We start from the raw sequence: 18,905 nt of genomic DNA, 5'->3' as shown, positions 1-18,905 counted from the left end.
TAAATAAATAAATAAATAAATAAATAAATAAACTTTTATAGTATAAAAAACCAATAGTATAAGAACGTATAGGGAGTAACCCATTGTGATCTGCATGGGTTGCTGCTTAAAAGTGAGGGACAAGGATTATCTGCGGCAATAATAATAAACAGGGATAACAAGTAGATAATAAGACACATATATCTCATCAGGGCCTATGTTGAGTTTACCCACGAACTCTTCCTCCTGGCCGGAGAAGCCGTCCTAGTTTTACGTAGGTGAAATGTAGATCCCTTGCGTCTACTGGAAATTCCCGGTTCTCGCAGCGGGCCATTCTGCTGGTAGGAAGATTTCCTCGAGAGGGCCCTCGGTGCGCGCGAGTTACACGACGGGAGGAAATCACAGAGGAGAAAAAAATTGATGTAGGGACGAAGAAAAAAACAACATCATCGAGAAAAACAAGCTATATATAAATAGGGAGGTATCTCATCGATTAAATTTTTTAAATACTGTTGTTGAGAAGATTCTATCAATATCGATTAAAGCGTATTATTATATCAAACAATGGATTCTTCTAAGATCATTAACATTATTTTAGCCATATTCTTACCACCTGTTGCTGTGTTCGCTGCCCGTGGTTGGGGTACCGAATGTATAATTGATATCGTTTTAACCATCTGTGTCTTCTTCCCAGGTATGTTATATGCCCTATATATTGTGTTATCCGATTAGAATGCTAGCAAAGGTCCAGTCAGCAATAACGGCTGCTTTTTCATTCTTTCATACTAATCGTAATACATTTTACCTTTTTTTTCGCAACTTTTGATCAATATAGCTCCTATGTACTTGTAATTCAATAACATCATAAATAATTTCTAATTAAGATAATACGTTTTCTATTAAATACTTAATTATATTTATAAAAGCATTAAAGTTATATAACAGACATATATACAGGTGAAAAATTATGGCGTGTAGTCTAGCGTGGGCTCTCGCATGGACCCCATTTGGCACTCATAACTGTGGGGCTAGCATATCCATCAATGGAGATTGGATAAATGCTACACCAGCAATGAAAAAAGCTCCGTTTAGCACCATTGTATAGGCAGGAGTTTCCCTGAATCTTTGAAACTTCGATTTGGCATTATGAGATGGCGCACTGGTGGGAATACCACCCATATTGGCGTTATTAGCTGGAATACTGAACATGGTTTGATTATCTATTTACGAGCTTCTCTCCTCTATTAAGAATCCACTTAATTGTTCTCTTAAGTATACGTTTTTCTCTCTGGCTGCTATTGGCCTCTCGTCGTGCTTTGATATTCGTACAGGACGATAACAGAGAGTTGTCTCTGCAGATAGACGTTTAAAGGCCTTGAATGATCCACAACCACTCTCTGCTGACTGTACATGATGTTATAATGTATGCGTGTGATTATGTTTAAATAAAAGTGGGATATATAATTTGTGTTTATCATAAATTTGGGGCATAAAAAAATATCAAAGAGGTATTCTTACCCAATGACATTGACTTTCCCCATGGAAATGTGCTCTTTTGTACCTGTTTTATTGGGAAATTCTGAACATCTCTTGTTACTTATCGATTCCCCCTGATTTGGATTCAAATGACGGGAATTCAAGAAATATTCACTTAATTTAGTCCGTACGTTCGACAGCACGAAAACGATACCAGCGTTCACTTGCTTACTCATCTTATCTTTTTTCTTGACATATTTCTGTAGGCTAGATTTTTGCCTGTTCCTCTCAGGATTCACTGCTCTAAAACTTAACCATCTAGTACTAAAGGTTATCAGTCTAAGGATATACACAAAAAAGTCAATACCATACAATATGGCTAATGGTATAAATAACAATATAATACCAATATAACATATTTGTCGCAATATTCGAGCAAATATCGAGAACAACTGACTCATGACCATTTTATTCACCTTTTTTTTCAGATCAGAAATGACTTTATCAAATTATCGTTAAATTTTCCACAAAACTGACGGTTATCACACTGGATTTATACCTTCAGTTGAATATCATAAACCTTATGAGACACTGTATGATCGAAAACTACTCGGTATTGCTTCAATATTCTCTCAATTCTATTCTCCACTATAAGCTGTCCTTTTTTTTTTTTTTTTTTTCAGGACTGCCAGGGTCACTTCCAGGAAGAGTGTATCGGAATTTATCATTTTAGTGATATAAAATGATGCGTTTTTGCTTTCGTTAATCTTACATATATCCTTCTATGTATTGGTGAGCCACGATGGGGCTAATGTATTATGTATATACTTATTGTACTCCAATGACGCTTAATTCTAAAGTCCAAACTCTTCTGATATGTAGTCTTACAGGGATTTTTATCTTATTTAAGCTTTTCAACAATATTTCTTCGTTATCTTGAGATTCAGTAAAATTTTGAGGCAATTTCAACTTCACTATTTTCTTATCCTTATCAACCCATTCTCCATATATTTCAACTTCAAGTTCTATCTCTTCATCACCCCACCAACATTTTCTAGCGGGTTTCCTCCAAAATAGCAGCAATTTAGCATTTATATTTGGTTTTTCAACTAAATCATAAACTTTTGGCAATTCTATATTTTCATTTTTGGAACCATGTCTATTTTTCGATGTGGAACGAGAACGTACATTATCTGCTAAGACAGATAATCTTGACTTTCTCTTTTCATTTCTACCTTCTCTTCCGTTACTTATACCTAGTGCACTTTTACTTGGGGTTAAATTATTGGAACGTGATGGTGTCAGAGATAACGAAGATTCCGATAATGTATTATTATTATATGCATCAGTTATCGACAATGAAGATCTCGAGAGCAGTAAAGAAGGTCTAGTGTTATTGCTAGTGCTATTGATCTTTTCAGTATATTCTTGTAACCATTTCAATCTAGCAAGTTCATATTTCTCTCTAAATTGCTGGGTTGTTTCGTTAGCCAATCTACATAACGATAACGATGAAATAACGGTTTTACCTGCTTCTTGAGTTCGATTACCCCATTTTGATTCTATTGTAAAACCTGAAGAACATAGCATATCCATAAGATGCTGTTCAGCAGGACCCAATTGTTTGCTATCCATATTATTGGTACTAATAGTATTATTGTTATTATTATTATTTGTATTATTTTGATATCTTAATCTATTTGTTGAAAATAGGCCTTGGAAAATTGAAGTATTATTAGCTAAAAAACTGCCAGCAGCTATTTTAACTTGGGCCATAAAATGTTGTAGAAGGTCTTCATTATTTTCGTGATTAATACTATCAGTTTCATTTTCATTCATTTCGAATTGAAATTCATGCAGTGGGACACAGTAATAATCTAAATCTTCTCTCAATACGATAATTGCCGGTTTTTGATGCAATAAATCCTGTTCACTGGTGGATTGATTATTTTGATTTGAATAACCAAAGTTGAAAAACCCCTTTGCAGAATTGACAAATCCACTTGATGATGGCTTTCCAAAGAACTCTTCGATTGGATGGTTTACAAGATCGTCATGTGCCTTTGTGAAAATCTCCATGATATATTCAAAACAATCTGGTGGAAAAGTGACGATATAAACCTCATCTTCGGGGGTCAAATTTGTAATAACTTGACCATCTCTATCAAGAAACACCCCAGATGGGAAAAGACATAGCAGTAAAGATTCAGGAAGTGACATCAACTGGTCTCTTGTTATGAAATAATGATTTTCTTGAATATTCAAATGAATTAATGAATTACCGTACATATCATTTTCTGATCCATCATAATAATCTGAAGAATCTGCAGAGTTATAGAACTGTTGCTGACTGTTTCCCAACAGTGGGTTACCATTAGCACCCTCCTGAGACACCTGAGTGATTATGTTCTGCATAATTTTCTTTCAATTATCGGATGCTTCCTACAGTTTGAGTTAAAACCAAAAATGCAAAATATAATTTCGGAGAAAGAAAAAGAATAGATAATGACAATTTTTTCCCTAATCCTATGAATCTATAGAGATACCAATTATCTTGGTGTATAAGTTATAAATGTACCAATCAGTGCAGATGATGAAACAATTCTGAATGTATTATATTCAACGTGACAGTGAAACTAAATGTTTTTCCTTCTCTTCTTTTGAAATTTTTTTTCCTTCCTTCTATTTTTTTTGCCTTCGTTAGCGAGCAGAAGATATACAGTTCAAATAACGCATTATGAAGAGTAATTGATGGTACTAATCGTATACCAACTTTAATTACTTGAGCTGGCAACGCAAGTCATCTAAGCATGGCCATTACGAGCCTTTGGATGAGAGGTTGTAAGAAAAACCAGAGTGCTATGTTAGCCGGGTGTAAGGATGGGCAAGAGTGGTTTGTAGCGTATTCTTCTCCGGCTCTTGCACAGTAGGCTCTTGTGAATCTAAGAATGCCCATCAAAACCTCTTGTTACGAGTATATGTCTCACAGTGCTGTGTCACTTGCGAGGCCAGCTATGCCACAAGCCCTCACTTCTTTATTCGATTCTTCTGCTCGCACCCATCACGTGAATTGAGTGGGTTCTGAGCATGCAGTGGAAAATTTTTTTCAGTATAAAAGGAGCCACGAGAGATGATTTTATTATACTGAATGATGTTATTCCTGTCCATATACTGAACTCATTGGCAGCCCGGTACATTGAAAGGCAGGTGTCTTAGAGGACTAGACGTGACTTTCAATTAGTATCATACTTGAAATTTTTGTGCGGTTTTACTTACATGATGACCAAGTTCGAAATTAATACTTATCTACATTATCTGAACTAGTAACTAACAATAGCTACTACAATAGAAGAAAAAGAACTTTACAAACTGACAAAACGCACAGTCTAGTAATTTTTATTTATATACGTAACTATTAAGCTCGAGCTTGTATGGGATATGTTGGGCAACGCAAATAGTCACTATTCATCGTCACTGTTGATTAAGAACTCATCCGCATCAGGACTGGTTCCAAGCTTGGCCTTGGTCGATGCCGTGACCTTTGTAGGGGTAGCACCGAGCGGTTCTGGTGGTACAGGTTGCCATTTCTTCTTTGTAACCGTGTCTGGTGTGTCAATATACGTGGTTTGTGGGATGACTTTTTGATCTTCATTGGTGATCATAGAACTGTCTGGATCTGCAGAAGAAGCGGTTTCAAGGTTCTTAGATCTTTCTCTTGATGGTAATTGTGGTGGTACATCTTCATCATCGGATAAATCCTCATTTGTCAACAAAATCCCATGATTTTCTAATGAGTCACCACGCTCACCAACATGTGCACCAAATGAATTGAATCTACGTCTTTCGCCAGGCTTAGTATTACTTCTTTTCTTTTCATAGTATCTCAAAGCTTCCTCTTGTTGTCTTAATTGATCATCATTCATATTATAATCAGTATTACTACCGCTTCTACGTGGTTGTTGATCATATTCATCGTTAGCGAAATTCTTGGTAACACCACTCCACCAATTACTAACTTTTGTAGCTGTCTCTTGAATTGACTTATTTGCCTTTGCTCTCAATTCAGGCAAGTCTTTTTCAACAAAATTTGCCCATGTGTCATCGTCATCATATATTTCTCTCCTTTCTTCATCAGTTAAAGGACGATGACGTCTTCTTTCCCTATCCTGAATTCTTGCTTCGTACCAGGCATACTCATCAGTACCAGGCTGTGGTCTATGTGGACGAGGACGATGATGGCGTCCGCGTCTTGGCTTGTTGTACTGGTCGCTTAACTGACGAGCCAACATTTCATCTTGTTCTAATTGATTCAATTTCTTATGTGAAGAAATACCCGGTGTGACAGGTCTAGAAGGCAATTTGATATCTTTGCCTGAATCTGGGTCTGAAAGAAACAAAAGTGCATTAAAAGCAGGATCAATGGCTCCTTGTGATGCAATAATCACAGCTTTAATATGGTTTTCTTCGATATTGGGAAATGCTTCTCTCAATTGCTTGAAAATTGGATTCTCCTCTTTAGTTTCAGGAGTCTTTTCCCTTGTTGGTAATGGAGGTGCCTTTTCCTTACTTTCATCTTCATTCTGTACCGATTTATTAGTATCATTTTCTTCAATATCAACATCTTCTACTAAATCATCTTCCGGTTTCTCTTTCGAAGGTTCCTCTGATGAAACTTCTTTACCCCCCTTGACTACGTTATTTGCTTCTTCTTCACTCATACTTTTTATACAGAAACTCTATGGAAACTATCTTATGTAGATTTACTGTCTGTGTATTCTATGCTTTCTATAGGGGACTGGGCTGATTTTAATTCTTCCAGTTTCCAATGTCGAAAAAAAGACAGAACTGGTGAGGTCAAGTTGAGAGGAATACAAGTATCGATACAAATATGTATATATCTAAGCACACTAGTGATAGATGATGTCAAATATGTATACTACTATGTTAATCTTACAAGGGCTCAAGAACATGAGCTTTTAGTCTGGTATTGTCTATCTGTCAACAGGACCGTCTAAGTTCTCTTGATAGCTCGAATGTATAGCCTTTCGACACGTAATAGCGCACATCCATCCATATCGACCATACTACCCGAACTGATAGCAACAACAGGAACAACACCTGCAATTACCATGACTACTACTATCACAAGTGCCATCTTCTCGCTGTAATTCGAGTTTTTTTTTGCTTAGGGCATGAAATTTTTTCTTTCATGCGCATCGAAAATTTGTAAAAGTATATAAAGAGTCAAAGTTTTTTTTCTATTTCTCAAAACCTTTCTTCTCATTCTCTCTTGTTCTTTTTTGAAAGAGGCTGGGAATATAATAGTAGAATCTCTGCTTTATAGAACTTCCTTTGCTATTTCTTTCAGTATCTTAGGAGGCGTGGACAGCGGAGATAGAGAAAGTTTTCTTTCGAAAATGATTTTGGCTTTAGATTAATCTTCTACTTCACTGCATGATGTTTTTATTATCTTTTGGTGAATCTCTTTGGCTTATCAGACATTTTATTTTCTTATCGTACTATTTAATTCCTATTAATTAGTCATCAGATGAATATTTTCAAAATATAGAAATCAGTGGCATATTTGGACTAAAAAGTACACACAATCTTACATACTGTTTTTCATATGTCTCAATTTATCCATAACTTCACTTCTACCCATTTTTCCGGCACTATCACCGACAGCTTTTCTTACAAGCTTGTCATCCAATCTCATAAATGGGTTAAATTTCAATTCGTCCTGTAATGTAAACCTACCAGTAGTCATTTCATGCTTATTACAGAAATCTTCCAACTCATCTAAGGCGTCATTCTCTCCAATGTTTGTGTATACCGCTTTACGAACAAATTTCACATTACTCTTTGTATATTCGTGACCTGGGAAAACCCTTGTAAGGCTCCAATTTGGTTCCCCAACACCTTCTAACAACCTCTTATTCAAAGCAGCATCCATGTCTTCCCCAGTGCCTTCGAAAAATCTACCAGAACCAGCGGTAAATAGCGTATCTCCTGTAAATAGAGCATGCTCATTCGTTTCGGGATCCTTAACATAGTAACAAACAGAGTCTTGCGTATGACATGGTGTCCTAATACACAAGATATCTAAATTCCCCAGTTTGTAACGTTGCAAATGCTCAGGAATCTCAGTAGCACCTTGCGATTCAGTTGACCCTGCAACAATCTTGACGACAGACGAATTACCTGCAATTTTTAAATCATGAACCATATTCAAATTTCCTCCCGAATGATCGAAATGATGATGTGTATTAACAATACATCTGATACTTTTCAATTCAAAAGAATCTAATTTAGGCTTCACTTCCATTGGTTCTGCGGGATCAATCAACCACGAAAGTTTCTTATCCTGAGTACTCAAAAGGTATGAGTAGTTGTCGCCACCAGTGGCCCATCTCATCTTAATTGGTTTAATATGCATCTTCCTGACTTGCCTTATTAGCATACAAAGTCTGTCCCTAATCTACTGTAAAACAAAGATAATTATAGACACCTTTACAGAGCACCAATACGAGACTACTCAGTCAAAATTCGATATACATATTTTTCCCAGCTTCTTTAAATTCAATGCCATCACATCGCCTGTTACAAAAAATAACAATATCCCTAATATTGAAAAAAAAACCTCTAATAGAATCGACTATATATATATATGTAGACACATTACAATTTCGTTGAATAATACTTCTTCATACATCATTCGGTTGAAGATAACAGTTGTTACAGTTATATAAGTACATATTATGTTTTGTATGTCTTTGGAGGAAGTAGAGATATCATTTCTTTTTTACTGAATTGAGTTTAATATATGCTACAATGCATTCAATTTTTTGACTTTTTTTAGTAAGTTTGGTTTTTTTGAAAAAATGTACAATCGTTTAAATGTGGTGATTGATCATGGATCCTAATTTTTGTAGCCACCATATTTTGTTAGGTCAAAATTGGCGCCTTTCAATTTCTTTTCCAGTTTTAAACGTTGCAACTCTTGCCAACGTGCTAATTGCGCTTGCTTGTGTAATTCAAACCCAAATATTTTTGGAACGTATCTTCTGGTTGGATGTCTTGGTACCATTTCTGGGAATGCTTGCAAAAACATACCGGGAAAACTAGTGCCAAAATAAGCACCATCAATGGCGCTGTGTCTCGATGATTTTGGAATATATAAATCTTCACAGGATGGACAATATAATTTGACACAGTCTATTCCTGGTACGTCGTGTGATCCAACTGGTAACAACGGTTGGAAGTTACAGTAGACCCTTGGACACCTACCAAAATCTGCATCCTTATATTTCGCCAACATCTTTTGTAAACCTTTCAATGTTATGATATAACGAGCATGCACCAGCCCATATAGTTTACGTGCATCGTTTTCTAACTGTTCTAAACGTGCGTGTGACATGTTCTCCAGAACTGATTCATCCAATTCATCGACAATATATTGAACCACTTGAGTAAACTTAGATACCGTCTTTTGTAAGTTGATCAGATTGAAACGATCCGTAATATAATCTGGATCAATATCGCAAAAGTATTCATGTCCCTTCTTACCCAGGAAAAGGTCTATCCACATTTCAACATATTCTGACGAATCAGTAGCGTCGTCAACGATTTCATCATCAACTATCTCTTCCACTCTAGATTCGCTGCCCATTTCGATATCCCCAGACTTATTAGACATATAGGACCTTCCTTATACTAGTATACACTATTCGACGTCGTCAGTGGAAACCTTCGTAATATTAAAGAGCTTTCTCTTATATCCAACGTACAAGGTTAAAGTAACACACAATTCGATGTTAAGTTTTCTCGTCGAAATTTTAAAAAAAAAAATTTAGAGAACAACTATTATAAACAAGCAAGAGAACAACCATTGAAAGGGGAAAAAAATAGACGTTGATTTCTAAATAATTACAGCATATCATTACGATGAGATTGCTTAAATACCCAATTGATCAAACAACGCATCGTCTCAATGCACTCACGGTGGCTAATAATGAACTAATTCTTCTTTCAAGTGACGGTCACGTGATGGTGTGGTCACAGCAACAACTAGTGGATACTGCCTTTGATAAGGTTTCCGTTCAAGACTTGACGATTAGTGCTGAATTTCCGGCTGAACTTCCTACTGGTGAGACTGCTTTCTTTATTCTGGCTTTGAATAATTATCTGTTTGTTGGATCCGAACATCAAGTTATTAGGCATCACAATTGGAAAAATGATGCTGCAAGTACAATTGAAAGACATACTCTTTTTGAATGTAAATCACCTTCTACAATTACTGATATAAAACTGGATAAAGTGAAAAATGTTTTATTTGTACTTTGTAGCAATCCAAACCTCATACTGCTGTTGGATGCCATAACCGGTGATAAACTGAATGAAATAAAACTAGATAAAAACACAACCCCATTTGTATGCATAACAGATCCTTCCAGCGAAAGATTCACCATACTGTGCAGTGATAGATCTGTCCTCATATATCAATTCAACGAGAAGGGAAGTTACAAACAGATACACAGATTAAATCAATTTGTACAAGTATATCCATTACATTATAAGTTGACCATGTCTCCTCAGGCTAATACACTTCCAATAATCAATTCAGTGAAAGGAACATCATCAGCTGCCATTCCTGCCACTGTACTTCTGGATACAAACGATTCCTACAAGATCGCGAATACTATAGTATCGCCGTCATCTAACCTGAGTAAGGTTGTAGTGTATTCCCCGGTAATGTACGAAAAAACAAATAATAAAAAGGGCACGAAATCAAGATACAACTTACTTGCGACATCAGGGAGTAAAGATGGTACTGTTTTGGTTTGGAATAGTAAACGTATGAAACCACTATTCAATGCCGTTCAAGTTTCAGATACGCCAATAAATGATATGGTGTGGTCTTCAGATGGTCTTACACTTTTTGCAATCTCAGATGACGGGATATTATACACTTTTGCATTCCAACCTACTGATTTAGGTGAAATTCTACCAACAAATGAAATAATCGAATTACAAAAGCAAAATAAATTGCTACCACCACTTCCTGAGGTTAGCGGGGAGGAAGAAAAGAAGGTTCGCAGCCAAGTCAAAATAGAACGTAAAGAGCCCATCACGCTCTCCCCTACAAAACCTGATAAAGATCAAAAGAACTTATCAAAGAAGTCTACCAAAAGGAAGTCATCAAACCAACTTCAAGCAACATCGATACCACCAGCTGTACAAGTTAAAAAAGTTCAAGGAAATGGGATGGAATTTAGTCCCCCCTCCTATAACGTTCCAAAAGATTTGAAACGTAAACCAAAGGAGGAAAGTCCCAGTGATAATATCCCGAAGAAGTTAAAACGTGAACTAGAGCCTATGGATTTTCTTGATACAGGGCTATTCCTTCCAAATGCATCTTTCTCAAGGGTAAGGTTAGCAACGCCAAAAATAAGGCTGACTTTCAATTATATACCACCGTCCACACCAAAACTAAAATTTGACGTCAAAAATGGTACAGGTAACGAACAAAAACCAACAATAGTTACCTTAACTTCAAAGTTGGATTATGAAGAAAACAAACTTTTTCAAAACTTCATACCGAAATTTATAACTATGTGCACTGCTGGTGAATTTTTCTGGGCATGTTGTACTGATGATGGTACAATATATGTTTATTCCGATTCAGGAAAGAGAATAGTTCCGCCATTGATTTTGGGTGTACCGATAAGTTTTCTTGAGGCATGTTCAAAATACTTGTTGTGTGTTACCTCCCTGGGAGAGATGTATTGTTGGGATATTAAGAGCGCCAAATTGAAATTCCCCATTAATAATATTTACCCACTTTTAAATCCTTCTTTAAGGTATTCTGATGATATCTTAACCAGAGCTGAAAATATTACTATGTGTGCTATTACAAAAAATGGTATACCGTTGGTAACATTGAGTAACGGCGATGGATATATATTTGACGAGGATATGGAAACCTGGCTTTTGGTCAGTGATAGCTGGTGGGCATATGGATCTCAATATTGGGATATGAACAATGTAGCAAATGGTTCTTTAAATCAAGGAAAAGCTAACAATTTTTGGAACTCTGATGATGTACAGACTCTTGTCATGGATGTCAAGAGCAATCCTCAAAGTATTTTAAATTTTATGGAACGTAAAACTAATGACGAGCTTAATAGGAAGGGAAGAATTAAGAATTTACAAAGGTTTGCAAGAACGATTCTGATAAAAGAGGGGTTTGAAAATATGGAAGAGATTGTCACTTTGTCTCATTTAGAAAATAGAATCTTGGTATCATTAAAACTGGAGGAAAATGAAGAATTCTCAAAATTACTTATTGTTTATTGTATTAGATTGAGTGAATTAGGGTATACAGATAGATTAGATGATGTTCTACAATGGTTATACAATGACGGTGATTTAGAAACATCAAAATTAGGGGGAAAGACAAGAAAAGAGTTAATGAAAGATGTACTACTGGCATGTGCTAATATTCGACATGTACAAAGGGTAACTAGTAACTATGCTACAGTTTTGGGAATTGTACAGGATAAACTTTGAAATAACAGTTTATGCTTGTAATACCTTGTCCATAGGTCATTAGACGGTCGTAATTATTTTCGTTATTTACAAGTGTTGATATATAGAATTAGTTAATAGAAACTCAAGAAAGTTTACGAACGTTATCGGAAGGCCAACCTTTTAGCTTGAGAATACCGCCGATTGGGCCTTGGTAAGGATAGAAAATATTTCCTGCTACTGTAGCGATATATTCTTCAGGTCCACACACGAAAGAGAATGCACGCTTTGACAATATTCCATTATTTTGTGATAGTGGATGAAACATTGGAATTGCTTGAAAGGCTTCCATAGAAGGAGATCGCAGGTCCTCATTCAAAGAAGATTGTAGTATTTGCAATCTGATATTGCAATTTTCGGCCATATGGGTATCCATAAGCTTAGTTAATGGTCCCAGGTCCGCGATGGTGTTACAAGAATGAAACCATTTGACTTTAGGACAGGAAAGATCATTTTGCTTATTTAACAGGAACTGCAAGGCGATAGTAACACCGGTACCCGCAGTGAAAAAATTAATCTGATCATACCTCCCGCTTTCAATGAGTTGATAGTCGACAAAGGGGCCTCGAACTTCTACTATATGACCCGTTGGCAATGAACTTAACCATCTCGTGAGTTCACCTGTGTTATATTCTTTCACATACAACAATAATCTCCCATCATTATTATCGCCCTGAGAAAGTAATTCAACGTTGTTACCTTTTAGTCTCATTGGTAATGGAGTGTAACGTCTTGTAATCATTATTTCAGGTTGTTTAATTTCGATGGACCAAATGAACTCATTTTTTAGAGTTGACCACAAATTAACCTTCTGTCCCTTTAACGGTGACAATTCTAGCAAAAAATGGCAAGAATCGATGTCTTTATGCTGTGTTATTTTGTAGCGTATGAAATATAGAGGAGAGAGCTCATCTGTAGCATGTCGAAGTCCCGTCAAATTATATGTACCATAGGCTACAGCCAGTACAGCGAGCGCCGAACCCACGGGCAATCGCCATGCTTTAAGTCTGGGACTTGTTAATTGCTTCCTGACTATAGTACTTCGATAGAGCCATCTGTTAAATAGCATTGAAACATGTTTTTGCCGTTTTACATTTAATTAATGAATATTTTTCCACATATGTATTTTATATTTGAAAGTCCGGACCCAACAGTTATGAATAATAATATTGATAAAAATATACATACATACGTACATTCAGGGCTATATGAACACCATAAGCAGCATGAAGAGGAGCATTACTGATAGTGCAATTAACATATAGAGACACCATTTCCCGGACCTTCTCTGATATCTCATAGCCTTGTTTAGTTCACTGGATGCTAACTGAGTATTATCTAGAGTCGAATAGATGTTTGCCTCTATATTATCCACCATCAAGCCCTGCTGTTGTACAACAGTACTAAGATCCTTGAAGATTTCATTCAATTCTGTTATGCCTTGTTCTATATTCAATATTTCTTCATCTCTTTGTCTAATAAGATTTTGTTGATATACGAATTCTTCATTGTTGATGGGATCCCTTTCCACAATCATCTGAGCGTGCTGTTGTTGGACCTGTGTATTATCACGTTCCTCCTCTTCTAATAATGCAGTATTATTCTCTGTGGCCAACTTGTTTTTGGCAATGTCATTAATAGATTTGATTATCTTTGTATAGCTCAGTTGCGTATTCTGAAACTCCTGGATCGAGTATTTAACGTCCCTACTCAACTTCTCTCTCGCTATCACCTGTGTCATATCCAGTGTCGATTCTTCTAGATCATTAATTCGTAAAACCAACTGATTTATCTCATTGACCAAATTTCTAGTCTTATGAATATTATCAACAGATTTTTTGTCAATCTTATCCACTGCCTTTGGATTAATATTGCTACTTTCCAAAAAGGACTTCAACGTGGATAAGAACTGTTGTAAAGTGCTTACTTGACCATTAATTTCAAACAACTGAGATGCTATTTGGTCCTTGAGCGATTCAAACTCGGGAGAATCTGTATATTTGACTGCATCGCCTTCATTCTCATCTACAAAATAGGGCTCCATCTTATCCACAAACCAACCGAATTCACCTTTACCCTGTAAATGATACTCCTAACATATCCGATTGCTAATATATATATTAATATTAATTTCAATCGAGCTGCCGGGTGACGAAGTAGTCTTCCAATTCAGCATCTCCGCCAAGAAGAAAAATTTGCTAGGTGTTGTAGTACTATTAGCATATATAAGCTTGATCCACTAGTTTAGTATCCCGGTTAAGACTGTATTAGGACATTATGAGTGAGTCAAACAAATCTGGTGCTAATTCTTCTGGTGCTAATAGTAACAAACCGAAGCGTAATTTCCGCAGAACTCAGGGACCTCAAGTTTCAAAGGCCAAACTTGAGAAAAAGAGACAAGATCATAGACATGGCTCTTCGAAAGCGGATGATGACGATGATGAATTATGTTTAATTTGTGCAGAGAAGCTGAAGTTCATTGGTTTGACTCCCTGCAATCATAGAACATGTCATAAATGTTCGTTCAGACAACTTTCTTTATACCAGAAATCCATCTGTTTAGTCTGTAGATCCGACGTCGCAACAGTTATCTATACAGATCAAAAGCAATCTCAATTTAAGGATTTTGATGTCAACAATACGAGTCAATTTTATTACAAAGATGAGAAATATAATGTGTTTTTTACTTCCAAAGAAGCAGCAGGTGCAACGTTGAATTTATTGAAATTTATTTGTCAAGTATGCGACTCCAACGATGAAATTGATTATGAAAGTTATCAAAAATTACAAAGTCATCTGAAATCAGAGCACAACAAGTCCATCTGTATGATTTGTGCACAGCATAAACATGCATTCCCAATTGAACTCAAAATTTTCACGCCAAATCAATTACGCAACCATCAATCGAAAGGTGACTCAACCATTGGATTCAAAGGTCATCCTTTATGTGCCTTCTGTTCAGGTAGAAGATTTTATTCTGATGATGAATTATATCTTCATATGAGGGAATCTCATGAAAAATGTCACATTTGTGATAAGATTGACCATTCGTCGCCACAATATTTCAAAGACTATGATCAATTATTTGACCATTTCAGGAATTTCCACTACGCCTGTACTGTACAATCGTGTCTAGATAATAAATTTGTTGTTTTCGCAGATGAATTAGAATTACAAGCACATATACTCCAAGAACATGGTAGTATTATAGGCGGCAAACCAAAATTTTTCCAATCTGAATTATCTACGTTCATTTCAGCCCCATCAAGAGTCATTAGAGAAACCAATGTTACGCAAAATAATGAATCTCTATTAGCAGGTGAAAATGAATCACCAGAGTTGAAAGCTTTAAGAATGGAAGAAAGGGCTAAATACTATCTTGATAACTCTGAGGATGATTTCATTAGATTCTTACATTTAAATAGTGAATATGATTCTGGGAAATTGACCGCGGAGAAATTGTTAAATTCCTATAAAGAATTATTCACTACACCACAATCAGATGTCTACTTACTGATAAGAAATCTTTCTGTTCAATATTCAAAGGATTCTAAAAAATTCAAAGAACTAAATGCAATCTACAATGCACAGGAGCAGAGGAGGCAAAGGTCGGAAGCGTTACCTTCGTTGCCAACCGATGGTTTCGCTCCTGTTGCCAGCAGCGTATGGAGCAAAACAGGTTCTACCACTAGTCGTTCTGCATCCTCCTCGAGAACGAACTTGAGAAACCTACCAACCTTGGAATCCCCATCACCAAACCATGACCCCTTCAGAAATCCATACAATATCAAATCGTATAGCAAACTTGGAAAACCACTCACGAAGAAAACCAGCCCACAACAAGTATCTCGTTCATCTCCATCTGTTAATAGCGTGAATTTTACTCCAAACTACCTAGAATCCAAGAGACAACAATCTCCAGCAGCAAATACGCTTTCACAAAAAGCTGACAAGTTGTCACAGCTAAATCTTCCGTCGTTACCAACCCCTAAACCAAAAGTGTATATTCGTCCAGTGAATCCGCAAACTATGCCTGATCCAAAGCAATGGGGGAAACAGAGAGATACGTCGCCACAGGTTGAAGATGAGTTCGCCAACCTGAATATAAGTAGTAATGCAGCAGGTGGCAACAAAGGCAAGAAGAACAAGAACAAGCAAAAGCAGTTACTGTTCCATATCGGTATTTAATTATGACCGTTCAACTACTCCTCAGATAGATATACATATATAGATCATTAATAGACTATCACTTCTCTTTTTTTTATTAATATTTGTGTCATTTCAATAGGAAAGGAAGTTAAAAAAAGAGGAACAAAAAGCTATGAGTTACGCAGAGAAACTTCTAGGCTTGAAAAACACAAAAGAGCTATGGCCGCTACTATGGACAGTCTGATTGATGAACTCGTATCTCAATTCAATGGTTCTCTTTCGACGACGGGAGATGCGCCAAAATATAATGAAGTTCTGGATTACATTTTTGATTCCAGCCACTCCATCGAGGAATCGAAGAAGGATATGATTGAAGAAATTGTTACAAGATCCTATCAGGATCATTCAGAATCAAGGGAGCACCTCCATCAGCTGATCAAAGACGATATCCCATATTCTTTAGAAATATTCGAATCGTTGTCTTCTAAGTCTATTCACGTTTTAATAGGGACATTCAAAGATTTTGATGATATATCCCCACTACTCTCAGAAATACAGGCTAGACTCCATTTAAAGACTGACCCTAATGTACATTTTCTATTAGGTTGCATTATACAAGTTTTAAGTAAATTTAGTATGGAGTTCAAGGGTGTTAAATTTATCGTCAGAGAATTATGTCTAAGAATGAACGAAACAGAAATCCAATCAATGGGTCTAATCATATTTAGTCAAATTGAAAAGTTATTTCATCAAGAGTTCAATGATTATCTTTCAATTTTTATTTCATCTTTAGTCCTTGAAGCAGAAGAAGAAGTGGGTACTGATACAATGATAAAGATAGCTAACATATTGATTGAATTGTACCCTGCATTCACGGAATTATGTTCAAGTGTCCTTCTTGGCGATGATCTAAACAAGTTGTTGGAAAAACATGCTAATGAGAATCCAAACGAAACATTCATAAAACGTTTATTAGTGCTGTTATCAGTTGCATGCATTGACGAAAATATTAGGATTCATATATCAGAAAAATATTTACCCATTCTAGAGAAAACGTTGAAGCTTAAGGAATATGAGGTTTATTCCTCCTTGGTACTTATCAAAACCTGGTCTTTTTCAAAGTTGAAAAATATTACCATCCATGAAATGGAAAGTATACTAGCAGATTCATGTATTGCAAATCGTGATATTGTTGATTCTGAGGAATTATCACTCTCTATGGAAGGTTTAGCATATTTAAGTTTGAAAAATTTTGTCAAATTGTATCTAAGACACCACAAATTCTTTGTTCCTACCTTAATTGAATGTATTAAAAATAGCAAATTCAAAGATCAAAATCTTTATGGTGCATTAGTCATACTGGCTAATTTAACGACACCTGCGAACACAGATTCCAAGGAGAAATCAATGAAAGATTTACAGTTTTATTCAAATCTCAAAGATCCTAAAAATGAAGATAATGGAGACATCAAAGATGACCAAAATGCTATCAATTCATTCATGTTAGATTCATTGCTGAAATCGGAATTGATATCATACCTGAATTCCAAAGCAAAGGACCTGAGTCAAGGTTCAAGACAACAATTGATAAGATTAATATACAACATAACACGAAATCGGGCTTTTCTGACGACCTGTATTAAACATGGCTCTGTGACTATGCTGTTGGAATATTTGGCAAATAAAAATGAAAAAGAAAGATCCATTAGAATTCTGGCTTGTAGAGCATTAGCTAGAATATTAGTCTTCACCGATCCTAGTATAATTTTCTACAGATACTCGTCCTTGAATTCTTTACCATACCTTTTTGAAATGCTTCCCAATCCAAACGTCGATAGTACCCAAGCGAAAGATACTTTGGTAAACAGCGAAGAGTGGCAGACTTCTGATGTTTTAGAAAGCCTTTTAGCTTTAACTAATTTGGCTTCAGTCCCAACGTCAGAAGGCGAAGAAGTTTCCAAAGCCATTGCTTCGAACACAAATTATTGGGCTGTTATTGAGAATTTGATGTTAGATGAAAGTGTACCATTACAAAGGTCGACCTTAGAATTGATTTCGAATTTAATGAGTCATCCTTTAACGATAGCTTCCAAGTTTTTCAATTTTGAAAACCCTCATAGTGTTAAAAATTTTAATCTTTTAGTGAAATTGTTAACTTTGAGTGATATCAATTCACAAAGAGCAGTGGCTGCAATTTTCGCAAATATTGCTAACGCAATCCCTTTTGTTGCTAAAGAATTACTTAAACAAGATGAGTTGATAAAGACTGCTATAAACGTGTTTACAGACCAAATTGACGATGCTGATTTGAGAAAAAGATTACTCATTTTATTTTATGCACTCTTCGAACTGGCTACAAGCGAAAAAGATCCAGAATCATACAAAGACGTCCAAAGAATTAGAAGCTTCGACGAATGCTTGAAATTAAAGGAAGGACTACAATTTGCATTGGAAAAGAAAGATACAGACAGTGAATTTGCTGATTTAATTCCAATACTTCAAAAAAAGCTTGAATTTGAGCTAGAATAAAAGTAGCTTCTAAAATTGTATTGTGAAAAAAAGAAAAGTAAGATATACCTATATACATTTTGCGCATAAGATAAATTGTCTACTATCTCTTGAAAAAAATGCAAGCTTACGTAGAATCTCAAACTGTAAAGGTGGTTGTATCGTCTTGAACTAATTTTTTTGTTGAAATTTTGCTTCTGCCCATC

General features: G+C 35.9%; 12 protein-coding genes across 12 annotated transcripts; 4 read left to right on the top strand and 8 right to left on the bottom strand.

The window, feature by feature from the left end:
• Positions 1-543: 543 nt before the first annotated feature.
• On the top strand, positions 544-711 carry PMP3 (Pmp3p; the record flags this gene model as incomplete). Its single annotated transcript, XM_003956685.1, has 1 exon — positions 544-711. One exon carries the CDS (start codon positions 544-546, stop codon positions 709-711), a length of 168 nt encoding a protein of 55 aa, XP_003956734.1.
• A 282-nt stretch (positions 712-993) lies between these two features.
• Positions 994-1,188, bottom strand: TOM6 (Tom6p; the record flags this gene model as incomplete). The annotated part of the gene is made up of 1 exon (XM_003956684.1): positions 994-1,188. One exon carries the CDS (start codon positions 1,186-1,188, stop codon positions 994-996), a length of 195 nt encoding a protein of 64 aa, XP_003956733.1.
• Positions 1,189-1,493: 305 nt separating this feature from the next.
• Positions 1,494-1,922, bottom strand: IRC23 (Irc23p; the record flags this gene model as incomplete). The annotated part of the gene is made up of 1 exon (XM_003956683.1): positions 1,494-1,922. The coding sequence occupies one exon, from the start codon at positions 1,920-1,922 to the stop codon at positions 1,494-1,496; it is 429 nt and encodes a 142-aa protein (XP_003956732.1).
• A 361-nt stretch (positions 1,923-2,283) lies between these two features.
• On the bottom strand, positions 2,284-3,870 carry WHI2 (Whi2p; the record flags this gene model as incomplete). The annotated part of the gene is made up of 1 exon (XM_003956682.1): positions 2,284-3,870. The coding sequence occupies one exon, from the start codon at positions 3,868-3,870 to the stop codon at positions 2,284-2,286; it is 1,587 nt and encodes a 528-aa protein (XP_003956731.1).
• Positions 3,871-4,916: 1,046 nt separating this feature from the next.
• On the bottom strand, positions 4,917-6,173 carry CUE5 (ubiquitin-binding protein CUE5; the record flags this gene model as incomplete). Its single annotated transcript, XM_003956681.1, has 1 exon — positions 4,917-6,173. One exon carries the CDS (start codon positions 6,171-6,173, stop codon positions 4,917-4,919), a length of 1,257 nt encoding a protein of 418 aa, XP_003956730.1.
• An 890-nt stretch (positions 6,174-7,063) lies between these two features.
• On the bottom strand, positions 7,064-7,915 carry GLO4 (hydroxyacylglutathione hydrolase GLO4; the record flags this gene model as incomplete). The annotated part of the gene is made up of 1 exon (XM_003956680.1): positions 7,064-7,915. One exon carries the CDS (start codon positions 7,913-7,915, stop codon positions 7,064-7,066), a length of 852 nt encoding a protein of 283 aa, XP_003956729.1.
• A 459-nt stretch (positions 7,916-8,374) lies between these two features.
• CKB2 (casein kinase 2 regulatory subunit CKB2) lies at positions 8,375-9,151 on the bottom strand (the record flags this gene model as incomplete). Its single annotated transcript, XM_003956679.1, has 1 exon — positions 8,375-9,151. The coding sequence occupies one exon, from the start codon at positions 9,149-9,151 to the stop codon at positions 8,375-8,377; it is 777 nt and encodes a 258-aa protein (XP_003956728.1).
• A 248-nt stretch (positions 9,152-9,399) lies between these two features.
• Positions 9,400-12,024, top strand: HIR2 (Hir2p; the record flags this gene model as incomplete). Its single annotated transcript, XM_003956678.1, has 1 exon — positions 9,400-12,024. One exon carries the CDS (start codon positions 9,400-9,402, stop codon positions 12,022-12,024), a length of 2,625 nt encoding a protein of 874 aa, XP_003956727.1.
• Positions 12,025-12,127: 103 nt separating this feature from the next.
• CYC2 (oxidoreductase) lies at positions 12,128-13,111 on the bottom strand (the record flags this gene model as incomplete). Its single annotated transcript, XM_003956677.1, has 1 exon — positions 12,128-13,111. One exon carries the CDS (start codon positions 13,109-13,111, stop codon positions 12,128-12,130), a length of 984 nt encoding a protein of 327 aa, XP_003956726.1.
• Positions 13,112-13,246: 135 nt separating this feature from the next.
• Positions 13,247-14,086, bottom strand: PEP12 (SNAP receptor PEP12; the record flags this gene model as incomplete). The annotated part of the gene is made up of 1 exon (XM_003956676.1): positions 13,247-14,086. The coding sequence occupies one exon, from the start codon at positions 14,084-14,086 to the stop codon at positions 13,247-13,249; it is 840 nt and encodes a 279-aa protein (XP_003956725.1).
• Positions 14,087-14,319: 233 nt separating this feature from the next.
• On the top strand, positions 14,320-16,230 carry HEL2 (E3 ubiquitin-protein ligase HEL2; the record flags this gene model as incomplete). The annotated part of the gene is made up of 1 exon (XM_003956675.1): positions 14,320-16,230. The coding sequence occupies one exon, from the start codon at positions 14,320-14,322 to the stop codon at positions 16,228-16,230; it is 1,911 nt and encodes a 636-aa protein (XP_003956724.1).
• A 180-nt stretch (positions 16,231-16,410) lies between these two features.
• SHE4 (She4p) lies at positions 16,411-18,720 on the top strand (the record flags this gene model as incomplete). The annotated part of the gene is made up of 1 exon (XM_003956674.1): positions 16,411-18,720. One exon carries the CDS (start codon positions 16,411-16,413, stop codon positions 18,718-18,720), a length of 2,310 nt encoding a protein of 769 aa, XP_003956723.1.
• Between the last annotated feature and the right edge of the window lie 185 nt (positions 18,721-18,905).

This window comes from Kazachstania africana, chromosome 3, assembly GCF_000304475.1.
Source record: "Kazachstania africana CBS 2517 chromosome 3, complete genome".
Lineage (NCBI taxonomy): Eukaryota > Fungi > Ascomycota > Saccharomycetes > Saccharomycetales > Saccharomycetaceae > Kazachstania > Kazachstania africana.
Note: the sequence above shows the minus strand (reverse complement) of the source record. Positions and strands in the feature narration are given on the sequence as shown.